At 43.6% G+C, this 24438-nt stretch overlaps 2 protein-coding genes across 4 annotated transcripts in view; both read right to left on the reverse strand.

The window, feature by feature from the left end:
• Window positions 1–24246, reverse strand: BUB1B (BUB1 mitotic checkpoint serine/threonine kinase B). Of its 3 annotated transcripts, XM_063397770.1 has the most exons (24): window positions 24108–24246; window positions 23511–23704; window positions 21990–22171; window positions 21585–21644; window positions 21212–21356; window positions 20260–20456; window positions 20002–20180; window positions 19693–19886; window positions 18060–18154; window positions 16040–16266; window positions 15650–15762; window positions 15040–15137; window positions 14710–14762; window positions 13864–13948; window positions 13384–13489; window positions 12611–12897; window positions 11525–11706; window positions 9369–9515; window positions 9096–9211; window positions 8658–8819; window positions 7817–7959; window positions 4650–4821; window positions 4182–4288; window positions 1–541 (listed from the first exon to the last, which is right to left on the reverse strand). In XM_063397770.1, the coding sequence occupies exons 3-24, from the start codon at window positions 22130–22132 to the stop codon at window positions 349–351; spliced, it is 3204 nt and encodes a 1067-aa protein (XP_063253840.1). In that variant the 5' UTR covers window positions 22133–22171; window positions 23511–23704; window positions 24108–24246; the 3' UTR covers window positions 1–348. The 3 variants fall into 3 exon arrangements, with proteins under 3 accessions (XP_063253840.1, XP_063253841.1, XP_063253839.1); XM_063397771.1 differs by lacking the exon at window positions 23511–23704 and having other exon boundaries at window positions 24108–24229; XM_063397769.1 differs by lacking the exons at window positions 23511–23704; window positions 24108–24246 and adding an exon at window positions 23182–23453.
• The window catches only part of LOC134550872 (mitotic checkpoint serine/threonine-protein kinase BUB1 beta-like), a 10836-nt gene continuing 10110 nt past the window's right edge, over window positions 23713–24438 (reverse strand). The window contains exon 4 of the mRNA XM_063397773.1: window positions 23713–24394. Within this exon, the coding sequence (XP_063253843.1) occupies window positions 24104–24394 (291 nt within the window). The 3' untranslated portion in view covers window positions 23713–24103. The remainder of the gene's footprint in view (window positions 24395–24438) is intronic.

Here is a 24438-nt window from a genome sequence, read left to right on the forward strand (position 1 = left end):
CACAACTTTATTGATTAAACAGGAATTAAAAGACCAACTGAATGCAGGACAAAGACATTTCCACGAGTGTGGTGCAAGTTATGTGTTAAATTTTTACAGAGCTGTACCAGAAGGGGAGGTGGCAGTGCAGACAAACCCCGAGCTCTCGCAAACTGCTCCATCCAGAAAGGTTCACGTAGAGGCTCAGGAGGTGTTCCATGCACTCATGCAACAGAAACACTCTTGAGCAAGTCCCATGTGAAGTATTGCAGAAATGGCTCCAATCACTCTCATGTTTACATTTGAAAACATGAAAACATTTGAAAGCAACATCAAATTCTTCTCTAGAATACAAAATGTGTTTGTCCTCTATGAATTAAAGTTCACCAGGAGGAAAGTTTCTCCCACAGCAGTTAAGGTCAACAAAAGTAGTTTTTTGAAAGAGCTGTCAAACATTTCACTGATCTCCTCTCTCAGCTCCCTCAGCAGAGGTACTGTGGACTTACCATCTGCATTCAGAATTCTCTCAAAAAGTTTACTCCAGAAATCACTGTCAGGGGTCCTAAAACAAACAGAGCAGTGTTCAGTGGAACAGTGGAACACACACACACACACACACAAGTCCATCAAGGTCTCCATTTATATCCAGCACTAAACATTCTGGGAGAATCATGCCTGAAATAATAATTTCACTCACTGAAAGTGAGTAAATATAAAGGAATTCTAGATTTGTATTGTTCATTTTATATGTATGGACCCCATTCTCTTTCTCCAATAAGTTTCTGGATAGTAACTACACAGGTCTAAACCAACTGTTTATACAGTTACCTCTTCAAGTATACCTGACCACTACCACAATTCATAATAAGCCATGGCAGTTTTAGTTTAGAGGAATTATCAAGAACATTTTTGAACCAAACAACTTGGGGAACTCCTTTAATAACAGGCAGAGGTAAATCTTATTACCCACTTGTAAGCTAAGTTACAAGGGCAATATTAAAGGAAAGCTGCAAGAAAAACAAATTAGAAAAAGTTGGTTTAGAGCCAGTTTTGCTTCTTCTTTTTCCCTGCCTTCCATCTGCCAGAGTTCTGTACAGATAACATTTTGGAGACAATTAATAAACCCTCCCTCTCCCAGATGTACCCACACAATATGAATAAAAAGGTTAAGTGACTCATTTGAGTCTCAGAAAACTGATATTAGAGCAAACCCTTTGTTCTTCTGTCTTGCACTGCTAGTGAAGCACTTTCCTCCCTCAAGCTAGGAGTTACAGTGGCTTTGAAACAAATTATCTGCCTCTGCTTTATCTGAGTGACTCACAAAACAGCAGCAGCCAGTCTCAGAATGAATCCAGCCTGTACCATTTCACTGGTAACTCTTCTATTTGCTAAAATAATTAAGTCAATGCAAACCTAACCAAGAAAAAAATATGCAAGACTTGAATCCGTTTTCTTTGTGGGATTAGGTGAGCAAGAGGTGTGGCAGAGGAGATGAAGTGTTGCTAAGGAGGTGTAGGGAGTTCTGAGTGACAAAAATAGTCCTAAAAATTCAAATGCAGTTTCTATACTGCATTCTATTTCTACCTGCCTCATATAAACCTACACAGATAAAGTTTCCCAAAATAGTACAGTGAAAACAGAAAAAAATCACCATAACCATTCTTTAATAAGGGTAAAACACCTCCCCTGAAAAACAGGCTGTCAGCATTATACTCAGAGATGAAAATAACAACTTGATCAGAATTTACATTCTACCTTCTCCCAAATCTCTACCACAAATTTTAAGTGTTTTCCATTCATTCTGTCATCTTTTAAGTGGGTTCTCTTTTATTGAAAACCATGGATCTGGGAAGAAAAATGTTGTGCTCTACCCTGCAACTCCCCACTTCTTTGGTATTTTGCCCAACTGGTAGTAAAACCAGTGGCTCTTACAGTCATTCTGCTATATCTACGTTTCTTTAATAAAAATAATTCAGTTCTGTTTAAAAAGCTTTCTTAAGATAAGAGGGTCATGCTTGTTGTATTTAACACCAGTCAGCCTTCTAGTAAGAAGGCTTCTTTCTAGTTGTCTAGACCTGAATTCTCTGAGCCTTTTCTGAGGAGAGTTATTCTGTCAATACAATCCTTGAAAACAAAACAAAACAAAAAAACCACCACCAAAAAAAACCCCACCAAACAAACCCAAATGAATCTCAAAGAAATTAAAAAACCACTTTTCAAATCACTTGGGAGAACGTTGAACACAAAGGAAGAAGCAAAGTCATCTTTAGAAAAGTAGAATTACTAAAAGCAACAGGAAGAAGAATCCTGTGTCTTCAGGAGTGTTACAAGTGTCACCAGCACATGTGGCTGTATGCAAAGGAGGAAGAGCAAAACTGATCTCCATCAGCTGACTCTTCTCCCAGGGAATACTTCATTGTAGTATACCTCTTCTGGTGGATGAAGGCTCCCTGCAGCAGTGAATTTTTGCTTGTCACAGATTACTTGGAAGCTTCAAACTGACTAAAACAAGTGTCACCAATCAATAAGAACCAGACAGACTAAAAGATCCATGTATGAAAGGAAATGGATTCAATGCAAATTCCTTATTCCCACATAATGAAACGCCTCATTTACACTGTTGATATCAGACTTCAGTACAATGTGTAACTAAAGCACCTATGCAGACATTTCTTGGAATAACTGGCATTGAAAAGTGAGAATAGATTATGAATGATAAGTCTATAAGCAGAGAAGTAACATCTATAAGCACTTTCAGAAGCAAAGCAGAAAAGAGGGTGGAAAAGAAATTGCTTATTTGTACTCTGAACTCCCAAACTATGAATTGATGCACACAGGGAAGTGAGAAGCCATTACAGCCTGGTTCCAGCTCCACAGAACTCGTGACCAGGCTTTCTTTACCTTCTTCCTGCTGTGCCTCCTTTAGCCCTTCACAGGTCTCACTCCTCAAGTCTCCCTCCAAGTTCTACCTCAGCCCAAAATCCTAATTTTTCCAATCCAGCGTCCCCAGCTTTGACTCTAATTCCTTTCTAATTAACCCCTCCCCTCCCAACTCCACTGACAGATAGCCAGCCCTATCCTTCCCAACTCCGAGTTACTCTTCCTCCTGCTCCAGTTATCCAGACAGTTACTGCTCTTTTTCCCATACCCACATCCTGATCAGGTCCCTGACACCATGTCCCAGCTTCTAAGCTCAGGCCTTATGCGGCTTCATCTGCAGTCGCTCAATTTCATCTCTTGCAGAATTAAACAAAGGTATCATCGTGGAAAAACAGATATATACCCAGTGAAGAAAAAAAAAAAGGCATTTTTTCCTCTGTACACAGCTAAAGAAAATTGGATTTTTTCCAAAGGCTGAATACAACAAACTGGGAGCTGTAAGCAGTGCAGGTTGCTAGGGAACTGGACAACTCCCACGCTGGTAGTAGGTTTTCTTAGAGCAATGGTCCTAGCAGTGATCCACGATCCTGAATCAGATACCTGGCCAGCAACTGTTGTCATGAGTGCAGAGCTCTGGAAAATCCTTATGAAATGCCAAGGCAAAACACCTGCAGTGTGTGCCTAACAAAATGCACAAGTGCTCAGTCTAAGGCAGAGCAGACTTATAGCCAAACATGCATCTAAGAGAGAGCAGCAGAATTTAATACCTGAGACAAACAGCAGCTTCCAAAAAGCAGCTGTTTGCACGCTTGCATCTTAGGTGACAGTTACAAATTACTTTCTTTGCTGTACAAGTGTACTGTTTCTACAATTGTTACACACTGCCATCAATGTCGTAATACAACAAAAAAAGCAGAAAGCCAAACAAATCCATTTCTGAGGCAACATGCTCATGTGATCTTTGCCCCCCTCACCACCCACCCACTTACAAACTTCTCCAAGCTTGATCTGTAAGGTGCAGAGAGACTAAGTCAATCTCATCTGAAAGGATGGAAAAACCAAAATCATCTCAACCAGATTATTCATATTCAATTCAAATTGTCTCCTACACAGCACTGAGGCTACCAGTGAACAAGTCCAAAAATGTCACCATTTCAGGCCCCACAAAATGAACACTTTTTGGCAAAAACATCCCCAGGTTGTTGTATGTTCTGAACTCTGAAGATAGTACAAGTCTAAGCTCTGAAGGCAGTATCACTATAAAGAAAATTAAGTTAGATATCTCTTCTTTTCCCAGCAGCCCCCATTGAAAAAGGACTTACTTTGATAAGTTTTGGCTGATTTTCCAGATGGAATTCTCCTGATAGACCTGGATATGATCCCCAAACAACATCAAATGGACTAGATCTGCAATGCCAACCAAGTCTACCTGTAATCACAACAAACGTCACAAAGTTCAATACCAATCACTTTCTGCTCTTAGTGCCTTCTTCACACATTTAAGTCAGAACCATCTTTGCACCAGGATCTTCCGGAGGCCTCTTAAGAAAACTTCAAAAGGTAAAATCCTGTTTTCATTGCAGGTTTCTAAATAAATACAGTAGCTACAGTCACTGAACAGCACTGCTAATCCTTTCACTTAATGCCAAATATTCCATTGGATGTAAAATTGTCTTTATTCAGTATTTTTTGATCAGACCTTTCCAAGACACTTGTAAATTTTGACTTTAAAAAATGGGTTTTGTAAAGGAAACACAGAAATTAAGATACCAAACTAAATACAGACTCACCTGATAGGGAAGAGAACTTGCTGCCAGAAGCTGCTGTCCGTGAGGGGTCTGAGCTGTGGGAAAGCTGTAGGGCAAGCTGACTTGGGGCAGCACCCTCAAATCCAGGCTGTGAGAGAAATCCACCACCTTCAGAGCATTTGGAACCTCCTCACTAGCAAACGCGTCACAGATCCTGAGCAGAGGAAGCCCATGAGGCAGAAGATGATCCAACAAACTTTTCCTTTCTTTTAGAATTAAATTTAACAGCACGGCGAAGGTGAGTCTTAGCCATGTCAATGCTCCCCTCTGATGGCTGCTGTCAGAACTACTGCTGCAAGGGCTGCCCTGGATGGCAAGGGCTCACAGCAGGGAGCTTAGGGATGATAATGCTGTCTCCACAGTAACCAACAGGAAGCAATAAAGGGTTGAGGATAATGCTATTTCTGTATTTGTTATCTGAAACAAAGTTTGGGGACTGTGGGAATAGTGTGATGCCTTTTCATTGGTCTTGAAATTATGAGCCAGACACAGGTTACAAAAAGGGGTTACCTTTATAAGGGTCCTCATGGTGCACAACACAGCAGATGAAAAGTGCTAAAGACGCACACATAACAAAGCAGATATAATTTTTATATGTTTAGAAAATTAGCATAACTGATAAGAATCCCCAATTAGAGACATAGGTGATGAGGTAATTCCCCCCCCTGGTTCTACCCTTTTCTGAACAACTCTCCTTGGATAGGAACTAAACTTTGCTTATGAAAAGGTGTCTTGAAAAGCTGATTTTCAGCCTTGGCTCTCAGAGAGCCTAACCTTGGACCCTGGGGCTTGGAGTCACTGGGGAATTTATTTTGTCTTTCTGTGTAATAGAGTAGGTAAAATGCCAGCTATGAATGCAGTAATAGGCTACAGAGCTACAAATATACACACATAAAGAATATAAAGAATAGATAAAAGCAAAAAGGCAAGATGCAATTTGGCATCAGTGTAAGGTTTTGTACTTCTCCCTCTCCTTCTCAATCTCTGAATACTTGATATAAAAAGTAATTAGGCTTGATAATACTTTCACCAACTTCTCCTAGTCTACAGGTGAGGGAGGACAAACAGGAAGGGCAGGGAGGAGTATCTCTATCAACCATTGCCAAGCCAACAATATCCACATATCCCAGCTCTCACTACTACTCCTATTACATACTTGTATGCTGTGAACTTTTCTGATTTATACTATGCACTTGGCCTTTTGCCATCTGAAAAACCCCAAACCATTATCTTAACCTTTTGGCAATTGTTTGTTTTGTATTTGCCACAGAGAAATCCAGCAGGAGGTAGCCAAGTCCATCAAGCCACTATTAGATCAGTGACATCCAAAATATGACACAGCACCCTAAGGGATGTGCAAGACAAACCATTGTAGGATGTGACAGAAACATTAGAACTGGCACAGTACAGGTATGTAATTTATGACCAATTTTGTAAATAAGTTATTAACAAAATAATCACAAAGGAATTATAAGTAAAATATATTGGGAACATGCATGTAATATGACAGTAGGCTCAAAGTAAAATTAAATTTAATAGCTATTTTTAACATATCAGTGACAACTATGAACAGCCCCAGGGAATTTATGTAATGGAATTATATCTGATTCATTCTGGTTAATGGCTTCCCACTGATGCCTGAAGTTTTTAGCTTTTATGTATTTTTCATGTATTTGTAGCTTTGTAGACTGTTAAATGCCTCAGTATAACTTCCAGAACATTTCCAGCTTTCCTTCCCACAATGAACAGGCACTTACTGACACATTCCTAAAATCTTGTTATGTCTCGCCTGTAAGTTCTCCAAGGACACTTTATTTTGCATCATGCAATTATAAGCATAATAAAGGTAGGGTAGGAGGGCAGAAGCCATGGGGGAGATTACCTGACCAACTGCTCTTCTCATTGGACAATACTGGCCAGATATTCTAATTGCCTGATCTTACCAATTGTAAGGATCTCATTCTGAGCACTGTTTTCTGCCATGTTGTGTACCTGAAGGCTTCCAAGTAAAGGTTTGCTTTGACATTATCATTCTAACATGGTCTGGAAAAGTTTGTGTTCTATTTCCAGGCATCACCACACCTAGTTCACAGATCACATTCCAAGGGATACATGACTTTGTTAACATAACATGGGAAAGAGCTTGAAGAAGAAAATTAGCTCTATCATTAAGGTACAAGTTGGACTACAGGGGAAGCTGAATACTTTTTTTAGGGTATCTGGATATTCCAGTCCCACCTGTCTTAGGCCTTCTAACTTCCTGGGTTTCAGATATGTAAAGGCAAGTTCCAAACCATATTGAGTTAGCAGACCAGAACCTTGGTAAAGCAGAAACTTAAAAGCACAGCAAAACCATTTTGTTAAGCATAAGTTTTACAACGTCAGTGTATACTTTTTCTGCAAGAAGGTTTATTCCTAAATCAAGTGTTGTCATTCTTATCAGAATACACCGGAGCTAAAAAAAACTGGACTGCAGAACAAGGCCTGTTTTGCCAGTGGGCAGGTTTAGCACAAGAGGCACAGGAACCAACTTAAGGAACAGAGTCATCTTCTATAATGCGAGACTGTATAGAAGAACACCATGACAAGCTCAGCAATGCACCTCATCATTGCTACCAAAGATTGCCTACAGTGATTAAGATGCAGCACCAGCTGCCCTAAGACTTCACCATCCTCCAGAGCCACAGAGCAGCTGGGGAGCCCCTGTCCCAGCCCAGCACTGCAGAGCCCCTCCCAGAACTCGGAATTCCCAGGGGTGCATCCACCCGCAGGCAAAGAGGCTCCCCCTGTGCTGGGACAGGGCCCGGCTGGGACAGTGGAAATAAACAGGCTCACACCACTTCCAGAGCAGGAACATCTGGGGTCAGCCTCCCACTGGCTACCTCCCAAAGCCTTGCCAGGGCTCAGGGAGCGCCTTTGCTCCTACACCCCAAACCCAGGTGTGGCCTTATCTGGTTTCTAAATGCAGGAAGGTGAATGAATGTTTCAACAATAATGGATACATAGATCATACTGCTAATGATTCTTTGTTAATGAGTAGGTGCAAATATAACATTTGGTTGGAGGGTTCATCTAGAGGTCAACTTTGGTTCAGGGCCCGTTGTTCTACTTGTTCTGTACCCCCCCACTACTCAAAGGCAGAGACAAACCTGTCTCCCAGAAACAACACCTCTGGCCTCAGATCTCCATGGACAATCTCAGCTTTGTGTAGCTTCTCTACCACATGCAGAAGATCATGAACAACCAAGAAGGTGATTTCCTTTGTGATGAACTTACGGTCACGGAGAATATCCTGAAAAGAGAACAAACATCCACCTCAGTACCCTTCTGCCTTAGATTAGGTGAAATATTTATAGCTCACCTTTTGTTTCATTATTCATCTGTACAGTGGTAACAGTCCCACCATAAACTCACTATAATCAGATTTGGCCCATTATTGGCCCAGACAGGATTACAAGAACTGGAAGCTCTTTGGAAACAAAATTATTCAAAATTGGACAAAACATCTGGAGGGGGAAATTGAACTGAAGACTGAAATCACTATTGAATTTCAGTCCTATCTGTATGGACCAATTCAAAATGGACTTATAGGACTTACAGTGTGAATCATTCAGCAAGACATTAATTGCTATGACCTCGCTGTAGCTGACTGGAATGTATTGAAAGAGGTTAAGTTAAACAACAGCTTTAGATGAAAATCTTGCTGTGGAATAACAAGTGGTTCTTGGCTCCAGTCCTTTATGACTCACAAAGACAGAAAATGTGAGGAATTGGTTCAAGATTGTCTCTGGGAAGCACTTGATCTATGAATTAGAAAACCAACCCAACTAAGGCATTAACAGACAGCCCTGTTTTGTACACAGATTAAGACCAGAGCATCTGTATTGCAGGATTAAATAGGAGCAGCTCTTCAGCAAGGAGCATAACAGCACTCCCGACTCACTACAGGAGTTTGGACCCTCCAGTTGTCCTTGGTTTGTCTGTACTGACCCTGAGCGTGAAGCAGTTTGTATCCTTGTGCACAATGGCACAGCCATCCTTGTACAGGTAACAGCTGTAATTCTCACTGAAACTCTGGTCAAAGTCAGAATTCAAACGCTTCTGTAACTCAAGGGTGATATAAAAATCCCAAGGCACAGGCTGAGAATACACCTACAAGAAGGTATGTAAGAAGAACATTTATTTTTGGAATAAAGTGAAAATTGCTCATTTTCATATTCTTCTCATTCATCTCATCTTTTTTTCCCCCCTCCCACTTGACCAAGGAAGACATTTTTCACAGTCAGAAACTTTTAATCTAGATCCACAACTAAGAAAAGGACTTGAAGTAGCAACCTTCATGCATGGAATTCAGAAATTAAGAGTTTATATTAACGGATGCGATTTTACCACTTCATACTTCTGTACAATGACCATCAGGTGTGTTACCTTTATTGCAAATCCCTTAGCATCCCACTGAAAAATGGATCCAGCTGGAATGGCAAAAAACATCTTGTATTCTTCATTGTTCCAATATTCCATTTTGATGCAGTAGGTCTCATTTCCTGTGTTCAAAGTTTACATTCGTAAACTGTCACAGTAAATAGCTGCTCCCAAGTCATTCCCCACCTGCACCACATAAAACTAAGAGGGTGAATATGAGCCATAATTCAAACCCATGAGAACAGAAACTCTGCACTGCAGAGGGTCGGGCACACCTACCCAGCTCAACATCCTTCTCAACCTCCATGTGAGGCAGAGCTCCAGTCTCCAAGTGAAATCCTGGAGAAGCAACCAGTGATGATAGCACAGAACCTAAAAGCTTTTTACGCTGTTCAGGGCTCCACGGGAACTGAGTCACATCATCCTCTAAGAAAACAAACAACATGAAGAAATGAGCTCAAGCACTGTTAACTCTCTGCAACTCGGTTATATCTGTCAGTAAAAGTAACCTGGATACTGGAAACTTTCGAGCCACATTCTGATTTAATTTTGATCTCTTAGTAAGTCAGCTCATCTCTTTCCAAGAGCTCTGGGAAGTCAATGTGACCCTTGTCCTTAAAACTGCCTTACAGACTTTTATCATGAGGTCTCAAGGGTTCTACTGCAGCATCATGTAAAATGCATCTTTCACAAGAGACAAAGCTCTGAATTACTTCAGCCACAGCAGAATTAAAACTCATTCTGCAAATCAACACTCCTTTTTTCAATCTATGCCCAGAACAAGCGATTCGTTTGGGGTTTCTACATCGTGGGATTAAGGGAAATTTAGTCCTTTGATGACAGCAGAGGTTCTATATAAGAAAACAAAAACAAACTTGGACTCCAACTCTGCTGCTCATTGCAATGTTAAGAATTTAATGGCTTTTATGTCCTGGCAGACACCTGTAGGAATGGACTTATTTTCCTTCATAGCAGAACACGTGAGGTCATTCAATAGATGAGTTGATCTGTAAAAAACCCCAAGTGTTTACTCTGCTTGATCATTTGAGATAAAACACAAGAACTAGATGGCCTCTACTGCCTTCTCCCAAATGCCATGGCTGTCACGAGGGAGAATATTTTACACTTTCACAGTACACAGGTAAGAATCAGATTATCTACTGTTATCCATACTTATTTGAAAAGCTTTGCAGTGAGTACTGCTCAGGAAGCAGTTCTGTCAAAGATCCAGGAAACAGTGTAGGCTGGAAGCTACAATGTGCTCCAAGCTTTTGCCATCACAAGCCTAGGAAATTTACTGGCATATTTTGCAGGAATCAACTGACAGACATCTGAAGTAATTCCTATTCTTTACACAGTATTAAGAATTACTACACCCAGGGTGAGAGCTGCAGTTCAAGGGAGATGTGCAGAAATGAAGAAACAAAGCAACTGGAAAGATTTAAAGTTTAAGAAGGGATCATTAAAACATCTGAACAAATGCTTTCTTTTTTTCTGAGGAGATTTTTCATCTTGCTCTGAAGTTTAATACATATGATAGAAACAAGACAAAGATCCACCCAAAATATCCCAGCTATTTCAGTGACATCATTTCTAATTGTATTTTCATTCCAAGTCTCCATCATAAAATAGTCTGCAGGCACATGAGAACTCTCTCTCCAGAGTAGATACACTGAATTCTCAAATACACAATTCTAATAAAGCACCATAAACCAAAATCAAATGAGTTAAAGCAGGTTAAACACCTCCAACACCATCATCAAACACTTCTAATTCCACAGCCCAGATTTTGAAGGCTTTTTGTGACCATTTCTGTTCTAACTGTAATCTAAATATTTAGAACAGAGAGAAACAAAGACCTTTAACTAGAAGAAAAATAAGCAAAGAAAATTACCATTTAAGTACCAGTACTGTTTTCTCTCAATAGGAATAAGAAACATACCGTGAAGCAGCACAACAGTTTACAGCATAGTTAAAATGCAGATTGAAACCAAAATTATCCAACTTGCACTAGACTCCAAATTTGTATTCATTCTTTTCAAAGTAGTAACTTATCAGTACATCAGCGGACACACAGTATGATTACAGAGAAAAAATGAAGATAAACCAAAACAAAGCCATCTTAGAAGTTATTACTGCCATCCAGTCCAAATTTTTAATTTTGGAATTTGACCTCATTATTCCTACAGACTGCCTGCTTTACTACCCTAAGTAACTTCTTTGTCCCCTCAATACTGACATGCTTTGGATGCTGACAGGCATCCTGTACTGCACCTCACTGCTGCTTCAGACAAGGGAGACAAGTTCAGTCACAAGTCATAGCAATGGGAAACACACGAAGCAGAGCAGGATACAGGAAGGACACAAAAATCATCCCCACGTTTAGTAACAGCTGCAAGTTACTTGTTGTGAATGAAATTCAGGTTAGTACTAACCAGTAAAGTGTCCACCTCCAGAATCAGTAACCACTTCAGCAGGCAAGCTCTGAGCCAGCTCCAGCTTCTCGCTGATCTGCAGGTATTTAATGGCAGACATTTGTGTAACAGAGGACAGGGAACCTCCTGAGACTGAAGAACCTGATGAGTGGGTATCTTCCAGGCTTGCTTCCATGATCGGGCTGTAAATAAAGCCATCAACTACTCAGACCCTCCAAAGATACAAGCTGTAGATAATGTCAACCCGGGCACTAGGAGAGGATACTGTGCACACCCAGATTTAATGAGCATGAAGAAATTCTTTCCCATCCCTAGCAGAAAGCCAGAAGTCATGTCAGAGCTTCATTTCAGTTTGGATGATTGATTACACTTACAATCTTAGTCTACAGATCATTAATTTAATCTTCTCTTCCACCAAATTTGACTGCTCTGCTACAACAGAAGACATCCTGAACATTTATCATCCCCTTCGCTGCAAAGTTTCAGTGCTTTCAAAGCAGTGAAAGGTTGGGTAGGAAATATCTCCTTATTATAATCAGTAGGGTTTGCAAGGAATGAGTTTTCCTGAGTTTTCCTCCAGCATGGTATCCATGTTTACATCATAAGAGCCAGCAAATCCAACTCAGCTCTAGATTAAGAAACTCCCATAGAACAGATGCTTTTTCTTCACAATGTCAAAAAGGTTTTTCTTTTGTCCAGCTTCTTTATTCTGTGGAAGAACTCAACTAGAAACACTAAACACATTTCATACAGTCAAAATAAGTGCAGAAGCCTATACATACAAAACGAAGGGGTGATTCTGCTTTTCATGCTTGATAATGAAGACAGAATGCATTTATTAATTTCTCTGCAAGTTATTTGGTTAAAAAACCTTGTACTTAAGTCCCACAGCAGTAATGCTGAAAAGCCAAGTGGGCTTTCTGTTACCTCTTCTATCTGCTCAAGGCAAAGTGGACCCTGAGCTTAAGACATGGCTCTCTCCAGGATATTCTGGGCTTTTCTCAAAACCCCTGCCTTACCTACACTAAAACCTCAACATGAAAGACGTGCAGCAGAAGGGCCTGAAGGTCCTTCACCGTTCATTACCTCAGTTTTTTTACACTGAGAGCTTCAGCGTATGCTCCTTCACACACCAGCGTCTCCTGGCTCAGAGGGGCACCCTTGCACTCTGGGCTGTCCTCCTTCAGCTCGCTCTGAGAGAAGGCAGGAGCTGAGACTCTCTGAGCTGCCGCCCCGTGAAAGGGCGTTGAGGCCAGGTGGGCAGCCCTGTTGAAGTCACACGTGTCCTCTGGGTTGGCACAAAGGGTCTTGTTCTTGTAGGAGCCTGTCACAATCGCATCCTCAGACAAACGTTCAATCCCATTCAGCTCATCCTGAAAATAATAAAGAAAAGGCAGTGAAAGAGAGATTATGACAAATTTATCTTTAGGTAAAAGCTGAACATTTCTCTTCCCTTTCCTCCACTCCACCACCTTCCCACATGACTAGGACATTCAGCCTTCATGAATTCTACTGATCACAGAATCCCAGAACGATCTGGATTGGAAGGGACCTTAAAGACCCTCAACTTCCACCCCCTCGCCGTGGGCAGGGACGCCTTCCACTAGTCCAGGTTGCTCCAAGCCCCAGCCAGCCTGGCCTGGAACAATTCCTGGGACGAGGCAGCCACAGGCACAACATGACATTTCCAGCATCATCTCATCATCACCCCGCTCAATGCCTGCCCTGCAGGGCAGCAGGTCAGAATCCTTGTTTGTCACACGTGATGCCAGCCCAGCCAAGCTCAGCCTGACAGCAGCACAGGCTGCACTGGTGTCCCCTGGGCAGGAAATCTGCCAGGGGATGAATTGTTTCCTTACACAGGCTCCTGCTGCTGCTGTGTCCTCCTTGGCACTCAGAGGATCCACAGGCTCACGGACAGCCAGAGGGAGACGGGCACTTCTCCGGCTGCCACCTGCTGAACAACTGAGAGCAAGTCACGGTCACTCACACATTTATTGGAGCAGCTTCCCGTCTCCAACACACTCCTCTCAAGAGTTTCACTCTAGTGATCATCCCAATCAACCACTTGCTACTGCAGAACTAGCAGTAAGCAATAGAAACTCCAGAATGAAAGAAGTTTATAGAGCAGCTAAAATAGTTCTAGGTTGAAGATACAGAACAGGAGAGTATTTCCTCATCATGGACTCTGAGTAAGTACATAAAAAAACCAACATAAACACAACAAAACACACACTCCCACACACCCCTGCAACAAACAGTTACTTCAGCTGCTACACCAAGGGCTTTGATGCTTCCGTTTCCCTTCCCTCTGAAATGTAGGTCGTGAATAATTCTACCTTGTACTCTGGTTTGTCAAAGTGGAGGATTCATCAAATATAGAGAAAAATGGAGCAGCAGCCGGTGGGGGAAGCAGACCTACATCTGTAAAGAAAAACCAAGAGGCTCTATTATATCCCCAGTTCTTCCAAAATAGCATTTCCAACACTACTTAAAATAGTTAATATCCAGTCCTAAGAATACTGCTCCTAGCAGGAAGTTACAGAGCTGGCATATAAAGAAACCCATTTTAAAAGGCTTGGTTTTGTCACATTCATGAACCATCACTTTACCACCATACTAGGTGAGCTGACTTGCTGGGTTTAGACTATGCTTCAGGATTTGTATGTTTTTCTGCAAGACTGTCCTCATTTCTCTGTTCCTCCTTAGAGTTTAAAAATGTATTTCCACTGTGGCTCTCTGGGGATACATGAGGAGTCAACTCTGATCAGAAGTAAAGTTCTTCTGGATGTGACCTTCCCAGCAGAACTTACCAAAATCAACAAGATACCATTTCTGGTTTCTAGCAGAACCTCTGAGGAAAAAGGACTTAATGTAGTTATCAATCTAATGATAGCATTAAACTCTTCTGAGATGTTAGTAAGACTGCAAACATGAAAGATGAAAGAAAACTTTCCAGCTACTGAAAGAAAAACACACTTCTGCTTGAAAGTCCTTTCAAATAGTGACAGTTCTCAGATGTTCATTGTTTTGCTCAATATGGTAAAAGGCACTACTAGCACACACACCGTCATTCTTCTAATCTACCTAAGCTTTGGGTTTTACTTTGCTGCCTTCTTGGTATTCATGGAACACTTCCCTTTAACCAAACCTTCTCGTTAATGGTAAAAAACTTGACTACTCACCCTCAGAACAAGGCAGTTTATGTAGTTGAGTATCTTCATAAACCTGGAATTCACTGTGAAAAAGATAAAATAAACATATCTGTATTCTACAGACCTTCACAAAACATAAGTAAACTCTGTTAAAAAGACAAGCCAAGCTGACAAATGCTACTTGCAAGAAGTTAAGATCCCTCAGACAAATAAACATGTGGAGAAAGACGACAGATCCTGGTTCCAGGCTGATGCCAAGGCTATATTCCATTGCACCTGAGAACACAGGCTGTGGGTGATCCATGTCACCAGCTGTACCTACACAGCCTCACAAGTGCTGGCTAAAAACCCCCCTATTACCTTTGTGTCTGAGGCCATTTCTCCCCATTCTCTTTCGTGCTAGAGAAAGTAAATCCTTGCATTCCCAAAGGTGTGGAAGCTCCCATTACCTCTGCTGCCTGTAGAAACAAAGCCGCATTTTGGTTCTACAGTGATAGAATTGCAAACCAGGCAAAAAGGTTCCAAAAACATGAAGATAATCTCACCATTAAAACCCTGATAGATAATGGTTGCTTTTAGCCACTTGTATTTGCACTTAGCTTATCTGCATGAAGGAAGTCCATATTATTGCACAGTGTAGTTAAAAGGCGTCATTTACTCTTTGCAACTATATCTAGACTTTCATAGGAGATTTTAGTTACCCTGCAACTGTTAAGGACATATGTAAGCAGTTAGATAACTTACCAAGTCACAACTCTCTTTCATTATTTAAAATACTTACTATGAAGGCATTGTTTTGGAAACAGGAAAAGAAGGGGGAGAGAGAATATACTTTACTATTGAGGAATCATTTCAAAAGACGTTTAAAATGTGTTAGAAGTATATTGGAAATGCTTCCTTTTGGCTTCCTTGGGTACTTTTATTTAAAATTGCAGCTACTTGGAAAAGAACAGTGAAACAAGGACAATACCTGTTCATGTGGTTGTTGCTGCTTGTCATCTTCTTTCTTCTTTAATTTCTTTTCCAGCTCCTCAATTTTCCTCTGTATTTCTTCTTTCTTCCGTTCTATGGCTTGTATTTCATCTAAGGAAAAAACACCTCTAAGGCACAATGCCTGTCTCACATACAATCAGTGGCTGCAGGCTAAATTGTCAAGGGGTTGAAACTTCTGGTGGTCTTTCCCTGTCCCACAGCTTCCATGTAAAACTGTTGAGTGTGTTACTGTCTCTGTACCTCACAGCAGTTAAACATTCTATTCCAGCAGAAAAACAGAAGCAGCTGCAATCCCAGACGGAAGCAAATGCAATTTTATGATTCCATCTGGAAAGCCTTACTTGCTCCAGCCCACTTTGGAACATACCTTCGTCTTTCTTTCTCGCTTTCTTCCTGTAGATTTCAGCTCGGATCTCTTCAAAGGAGAATTCATCAACTCCAGCATAAACTTTCTCTTTGCAGTACATCACCATCTCCTTCTTTGCCTGAGCGTCCTGCTGCTGATGCTGCACTCGCTGCAGGGGATCCTCACGCACCTCAGGTTTGCGAGTGCTTAACACACCGTTTATGCTGGGCTCGATTTTGCAGGGAGTCCTGAAAAGCCAGGAATTTGTTACTTCGGCTGTGTGAACTTCATTGTAGCACAGAAAAGCAGGCACGGGAGACAAGAGGGCTCATTTCAGAACCTGGTTTTGGAGTAGTGTAAAGACATTCTGTCCTTTGCTTAGAAAAAATACACAAGAACATTGGAATCACTAACACCAAAGGCCACCATACAACTCAGAATTGTGTGATAACTAGAACAAAACAAACAATACAAACAACAAAACACAAATCCAATCTGAAGTGTTTACAAGGTCCAGTCAAAACCAAATAAAATTCTTATGATATCTGAACTGCTGTGCACCCTGAAACAGGATCTGTTCAATTTTGTTCCGCTGAGCTGTGTGACCACAGGCATGACAAGTCCCTAAACTCTGGTTCGTAGGATGTTTATCTGGGAGAAAAGGGACTTAAAAAGGCAACTCCTGGGCCACATGAAACCCACACACTCATTTCAGGAGAGAAGCAGCAATGCTGGTAGCAAGACCAGCAATCCAGCTGACATCAGGTGGATAAACTCAATTCTGAGAGCGATCATGAGGCAAACAAGTGTTCCTAATGTGAGAGGTTTTAAAGCTTTATTAGGGGAGTGTGGGGATCAATACCAAGACCACAACAGGGTCCTTCTGCCAAGAACCATGGATGACAGCTGACGGCCTGATTTGCATCACATTCACACAGCTCCAGCATAAAACTTCCACATTTGTTGGGTGACCATGGGATCACAAAGAAATGGATTCCAAGACAGGAAAAAAAGCCCAAAAAACTACATTAAAGACTTCAAGTCCATAATCTAAACCTACATCCCAAGTCTCTGCCTAGGTCACTCAGAGCTACCTTAGCCTGGTGCTCAGTTCTACCCACTCCTTCCCTCTCCTTGGGGGGAAAAGCTGCTGCCTGCAGGAGGTAACAATTCCTCATCCCAGAGAACAGCATGCCAAGGCATTCACTGATGTGGCATCGCAGACTTTCAGGACAAGGAAACAGTCTTACAGTTCAAACAGAAATGCAGTTTGTGCATATTCCTCAACTAAACAATGGCCCAGCCATGGTCAGAGCCATTCTGCAGCCCACATGCAATCCGTGCTGCTCCCCACCTCCCAGCATTCCTCGATTCCACGCAAACCAGACCTGGGGGAACTGTCAGTAACCCCAAACAGTCTTTTCCACTCCTCTCTCACAGGGAGCCTGCCTGTTCCCTGGCCATCTTTAGCCACACAGAGGTAGAGCAACCTTGCAAAAGCATCTGTTCTCCTCTGCTCTAACTAAACCACCCCATCTCCTGAGATTTATCAGCATTTCAGGGAGCGCTGCACAAGCAGCACACTCACTCCTCCACCACCTAAGCAACACTGTTGGCATGGCAACTCTGATAGCTTCTTTCAGAATGGAGCTCCAGATATGCTGAGCACAGAGTTCCCAAGACAGAAAAAAACAGCCACAAGCCTGCCTCAATTTGGGGCTGCCTCACAGCAAACAGCACCCAGACACAGGTAGCTTGTGGTTTGCTGTAAACACTCGCAGTTTAAGAGCTTAACTAATTAGCATATATAAATGTCATCAAGGCTCCCACATCATGAGCAGCACTGAGCACTTCCCATGTCCTCATGCAACCTCTGCTCCAGCCTCTGTCATCAAGATACAGCACTAATTGCTTCCAGGCTGACAGATTTTAAAATTCTTGCAGCTCGAGAGGCTTAAGGGCTTGGCAAAACAAGGCCCAGTTTGAGGAGGCAGCTTTGAGAATCGCAGACGCAATCCCCACTCTCAAAGTCCAGACTCACATCATTTGGGGCTGAGCTGACTCGTCCACATTGGGGGTGAAGCTGGGCAGCGCACGGGGCACCTCCATGGCAGAGCTCAGGGCGCTGCGAGCGCGCTGCGGAGGGAAAGGCAACGTTAACAACCCAAGCTTCACTTACAACAATGTCCATATTGAGAAGATAAAAACATTTGAATCACCTTGATGCCTAAAGGTTTTCACTTTTATGTATTCTTCATGTATTTGTACATCTGTAGACTGTCAAATGCCTCAGTGCAACTTCCAGTTCTTTCCCACAGTGAACAGACACTTATTGACACATACCTAAAATGTTGTTCTGTCTTGCCTGTTACTGCTCCAAGGATACTTCATATTGCACCCCCTATGCAAGGGCGTGATAAAGGCAGGGTGGGAGGGCGGCAGCCCGGGAGGAGATTCCCCAACCTGCTGCTCCTCTCACTGGACAATATTGGCCCGATATTCCAATTGCCCAGCTGGAAGGATTGAATTCTGAGCACTGTTTTCTGCCATGTTGTGTACCTGAAGGCTTCCAAGTAAAGGTCTGCTTTGACATTATCATTCCAGCATGGTCTGGAAAAGTTTGTGTTCTATTTCCAGGCATCACTCTCGTGACTTTCTCTTCTTCTTTTCTCAGCTACAAAGAACAGGGCAACACTGGGGGTTATCTGAGCACCCATGAGACAAACCTGGTCTCACAGGATTGATTCCCTTCAGACAGTGTCTTGCAGCATTTCTCTACAATCGTCTAAACACCTGTAGCACAGCTGTTTCTTTTGATGTTTAGTTTAAGCCATTGGAAGCTCCTTTCTGTCATCCTATTGCCAGGATAAATATTCCATTGATACAGCAGTTGAATTCTTTTGATCTCCACTCTTCTGTTTTCCTCACAAGCAGTTCAAAACAAGAATTGCAGAATGCTGTACGTGCCTTCTTTGCACAACACACCCAACAAGGTCTTCCTTCAGCTTCTATTTTCCAACATAATTCAACTCTTACGCTTCTTTCTTACAGATTTAACTGATACCTGGCTTCTCTCCCCTTCCCTGGCCAATCTTTTCCCTCTTCGATTCCTTTTCTGCACCCCAAACACTTCAGCAGGACACCTCTGCCAGTTTGTCTGCTTAGCAAGGATCTTCTTTTCTTCATTCTAAAAATACAGAGTTTTTTTAACTTTATTCTAGCACTATCAGCCTGCTCAAGTTGAACAGCATGGCCAGGGACTCCTTAGAAGGAGAGTAACCATTCACAACGGCATGGAGTGACAGGACAAGAGGGAATGGCCTTAAGCTGGAGGAGGTTGCCTTTGGATGAGATATTGGGAAGAAATTCTTCCCTGGGAGGGGGCTGAGGCTATGGCACAGGTTGCCCACAGAGGCTGTGGCTGCCCCAACCCTGCAAGTGTCCAAGGCCAGGCTGGATGGGGCTTGGAGCAATCTGGGTTAGTGGAAGGTGAAACCAAATGATCTGTAAGGTCCCTCCCAACCCAAACAATTTCACAATTCTATGATTAAATCTGTATTTGCAGTAGACAAAAACCACAGGACAGGGAGAAAGAATCTCTGTTTCAGCAATCAGATGTCATCAACTTCCACACAGCTTTCTCTCTTTCCCTTGTCCATTTTGAGCCTCCTTACCCTGCCAGAGTTCCACGGTCCTGCGCTGAGTTCATTCTCCTTGGCCTTGGGAACTGGAGGTGCTGGCCATGATTGTGCTGTAAGTGTGGCAATCTCAGGTCCAAACACAGAACTTTCATCAAACACAGCAAAACTTGGAGTATTTGGAAGCTGCAGAGAAGCCTGAGGCTGGCAGCTCCTGTTTGGGTTCATGGCTATAAGCAAGAAGATTTATGTCAATTAACCTTCATCTGTCACACTCAATTGCAAATCTCATGTTAAAGAGCTGAAACTCCTGCAAGAACAGGTTGTTTTAGCTCTTGAATGTACCTTTAACTGCATCTCCCACACGACTGATGGGGGCTCTCACTTTCTTCTTCCCTCTGCCTTTGAGGTCTGCCAGAGAACTTCTCTGAGGCTCTGCAATTTCCAGCAATCCCATATTGTCTCCATCAGGACTATCCTCAAGTGCCAGCAGTGTCTGCCGAGAAACACGGGCCTGAAACTGCCTAGGAAAAAACACTGGAGAAGTCAGCATAACCTTCCTTACCACAGGAACCCAGGGACGCACCCAAGTTCTTCCCTTACTTGTGATGGGCCTGGAGCTTGTCCAAAGGCTCAGCCTTGCGCTGGAGCCCTTCCTGGAATATCAGATCTGCTTTCCTGAAGCTGCCCCTGGCCTCGAGCGCCTCTGCCCAGGTGATGTAGAGCAGGGCCAGCGTGGTGCCGATCTCCTGGCTGCACAGGTAACTGTACAAATCCAAGGGCTCGTTGCAGCAATCACCCTGAAACGACCCAAGCATGTCTGTAATCACACAGCACTGCAGAGGGGTCAGCCAAAATCTGCATTTCAACACCTCCAGCAAGACCCCAACGATTTCAATTCAAGTCTGACAGGAGCAGCTCTAAGGCTGGTACACAGAATTTTATCATTTCTTATTTGAACATGAGGTAATTCAATGATTGAATTACACCATCTTAATATTCCTGAGAACGAACAGTTATTTTAGCTTCAGATGAAGTATAGCACATTCCTTGCCAGTTTTGGAGCTGGTAAATTCACTCAGCAAACTAAAGCTGGGGAAAAGCTGCTTCGAAAAGAAATGGACAACAAATATTACAGCAATGGAGAAACAGGGCAGGACCAGAATACGCTTAGCTTGCTTTAGAGTTTATAAGGATGGGGACAGAAGACAGCTAGAAGCTAAAATATCTGGTAGGACAGATGTATTTTAGATGTTGTATCTTTAAATCACTTCTCTTTCTCTTCAAATAAATATTTGAACTCTATTTATTCAAGGCAGCCTTTCCATAACAAAAACTTTTATTGTTTGTAGTTGTCCAAAGTGAACAACCCTAAAAAATAGTCTGGAAATAAGGAGTATAATTCAAGAGTGACATGTTTGCAGGAAAATACATCTAATAATTGCACTCGTACAACACAGTTTGACTCTTGTCACCAGAATCAGCTTCGCTGTGTGCAGACGTTACAGGGTCCCAAGGAAAAGCAGCACCCAAGAGTGGTTCCAGAAACACTCACAAACTTGAGCCAGAGATTCAGATAGCGAGGATCTTTGTAGTATCGCTGCTGCCCATGGAGGGCTCTCACTGCCCTTTCCAGAACTGCTGCGAGGTTGCCATCCTTGCCACCCCCCGGGAAGGCCTGCTCTGTCCACTTGATGTACCTAGAGACAGAACGTGTTCATAGTAAGTCAGTTCTTAACAAGCGTCTGTAAGATATAAAGAGATTAAGAAAAAAAATGGGCATATCATTGAAACACAATATAGTACTTAAAAACAATTGTAGAACTTAGCTTTCAAAGAGTTTCTTCTTAAATTAAAACATGTTTCCCTTCCTTTTACAAGGTTATCTGACCATTCAACTCTTTTTTCAGAAATAAAGGGAAACTTACCGCTCCCACACATCCAGAGGATCATCTCCAGAGTAAAATCGTATTTCTGCTTCAAACTCCCTACAAAATAAAATCATTCATCCAATAAATACATTTGTATCACTGTAAATTTATCTTGTATATTACAAACCAAGAGTTAATTATTTATTAAAAAGCACAGCCAAATCTCCCCTAGTGTTTGCTGTTTAAATGCTCAATTGCAAACCTAAAAAGTTGAAGTCTGTGCTACACAAGACCCACAGTGAGTAGTTCTGAATCCTAGAGTGTGTAATAGTACAGACATCAGTTACTGAACTACTTTTATGCTTTTTTTAATGTCTATGAGATTAGCAACATTAAAGAAGACACAGATAAAATGAGAAGGGTGGAAGATAAGGGGGAAAGAGCTGTTAGAACATCATTTACTGTTTTTTAAGCTGCACAGCAGTGTGGCTGGAGCAGTCCTGCTGAGCCAGTGCCTCTTGCAGCCTGGACATCACCCGCCCCTGCCTGAGGGGCTGCACATTCTCCTTGCTCAGCTCCCACTCGTGGCTTTCCTCCTGGGACATGACAACCTCTCCTCCAAACTGAACACTTCTCCTTTAATCCTGCATTAACAAGAAATGGACACCTCTAAGGCTGGGTACTGACCTGAAACCTGACAGACACAGCTTTCCTCAGCCCATTCACCCTCAATTTTCTGTGCAGCCAAAACACACTGCTTACGTACCCAACTTTTAGAGGGATTTGGGGGTTTAATTCCCCCCCATGGGAAATATATGAAAAAAGAGCCATACTTGACAATGAAGAACCACAAGCAAGCAGTGTCAACAGCAAAAGCCACTAAGATTAAGCCATTTCCCTTCCCACTGATTACTCCTTTCCCTGCCCCGAGAACCCCCTCCCTCCCCACAAGGGCTGCCCACGGGTGCGCTCCCGCCAGGGGGAGCCTCGACCCCTGCCGGGGCGGCGGAGACTGCCCGCCGGTTGCCCGGGACGCACCGCCCCACACAGGGACCGGGCACCCCGCGCTGTCCGGGCAGCCCCAGCAGCGCCCTGCCGGCCACAGAAATACGTCTCAGAGCGCCAGAGCCACGAGCGCCGAGTACCTCATCCCCTAGAGCCCCTCACGGAGCCCACACACCCACAGCCCCTCCGCCCTGCACACCTCGCACCTCACAGCCCCTCACAGACCCCCCGAGACACCCCCAGCCCCACACACCTCACACACTGCAGCCCCTCTCGGATCTCCGAGCGCCCCTCAGCACCGCGCGCCCCACAGCCCTCCGCCGCGCGCCCCTCACGAATCCCGCACCATTCAGCCCCGCGCACCTCACAACTCACTGCCCCTCAAGCCCCACAGGACTGCCTCAGCCCCCCACAGCCCCTCAAGCCACACACACACCTCATTGCTCCTCAGCCCCACAGGGATGTCACAGGCCTCCTCAGCCCCTCACGGACCCCATAACCATCAGCGCCGAGCAGCTCTCAGCCCCTCACGGGTCCCCAGCCCCCCAGATCCTCGGTGGCCCGTCACGGCCCACAGCCCCTCACAGACTCCACAGCCGCGCGCGCCCCTCACGGACCCCACAACCCTCAGCCCGTGCGCACCGCTCACCTCACAGGGCCTCAGCCCTCACCCCCTCACGGACACCAACAGCTCCTCAGGCCGCCTTAGCCTCTTATATCACAGGCAGCCCCAGTCCCGCGAACGCCTCTCAGCCGGACGTACCGCACAGAGCTCTCAGCCGGACCGATACAGGACGCCGGCAGCCCAAAAGCCGTAACGGCGACGCCGCCTCAGAATTCAAACCTCTCCCACCTCCCCATTGGCCGCGCCCCGCCCCACCTGATTGGCGCCGTCCTGCGTCGCCCCGGGGCATCACGGGAAATGTAGTTTCCGCCTCAGCGGCAGCAGGAAAAAACTTCGCTCACAGTTAATCTTACCTGAAAGGTAACTACAGTGCCTGCTCGCGTGTGTTCCTGCGCTTTCCTTCTGTTAACTGCTGGCACCTGCTGATTCTCCACGTTATTTCTCTGACTAAAATTCACCCTGTCATATTTCCTGAGGTGCTCACCTCATGCAATGAGGTGGTGAGTTCTGCTTTTGTGTCACAGAAAATCTCACTTTTTGGGTATCCCTGAAAAAGAAATAGTTTGACCCTAAAAGTGGCTCCGTGAACTGTAAGGCTGTGTTGGCATGATGCTCACTCCCATAAATCACTTTCTCTCTACAAGTACAAAAGAACAGGTGATTCTGCTTTTCATGCTTGATAATGAAGACAGAATGCATTTATTAATTTCTCTGCAAGTTATTTGGTTAAAAAACCTTGTACTTAAGTCCCACAGCAGTAATGCTGAAAAGCCAAGTGGGCTTTCTGTTACCTCTTCTATCTGCTCAAGGCAAAGTGGACCCTGAGCTTAAGACATGGCTCTCTCCAGGATATTCTGGGCTTTTCTCAAAACCCCTGCCTTACCTACACTAAAACCTCAACATGAAAGACGTGCAGCAGAAGGGCCTGAAGGTCCTTCACCGTTCATTACCTCAGTTTTTTTACACTGAGAGCTTCAGCGTATGCTCCTTCACACACCAGCGTCTCCTGGCTCAGAGGGGCACCCTTGCACTCTGGGCTGTCCTCCTTCAGCTCGCTCTGAGAGAAGGCAGGAGCTGAGACTCTCTGAGCTGCCGCCCCGTGAAAGGGCGTTGAGGCCAGGTGGGCAGCCCTGTTGAAGTCACACGTGTCCTCTGGGTTGGCACAAAGGGTCTTGTTCTTGTAGGAGCCTGTCACAATCGCATCCTCAGACAAACGTTCAATCCCATTCAGCTCATCCTGAAAATAATAAAGAAAAGGCAGTGAAAGAGAGATTATGACAA

Source organism: Prinia subflava, chromosome 5 (assembly GCF_021018805.1).
Source record: "Prinia subflava isolate CZ2003 ecotype Zambia chromosome 5, Cam_Psub_1.2, whole genome shotgun sequence".
Lineage (NCBI taxonomy): Eukaryota > Metazoa > Chordata > Aves > Passeriformes > Cisticolidae > Prinia > Prinia subflava.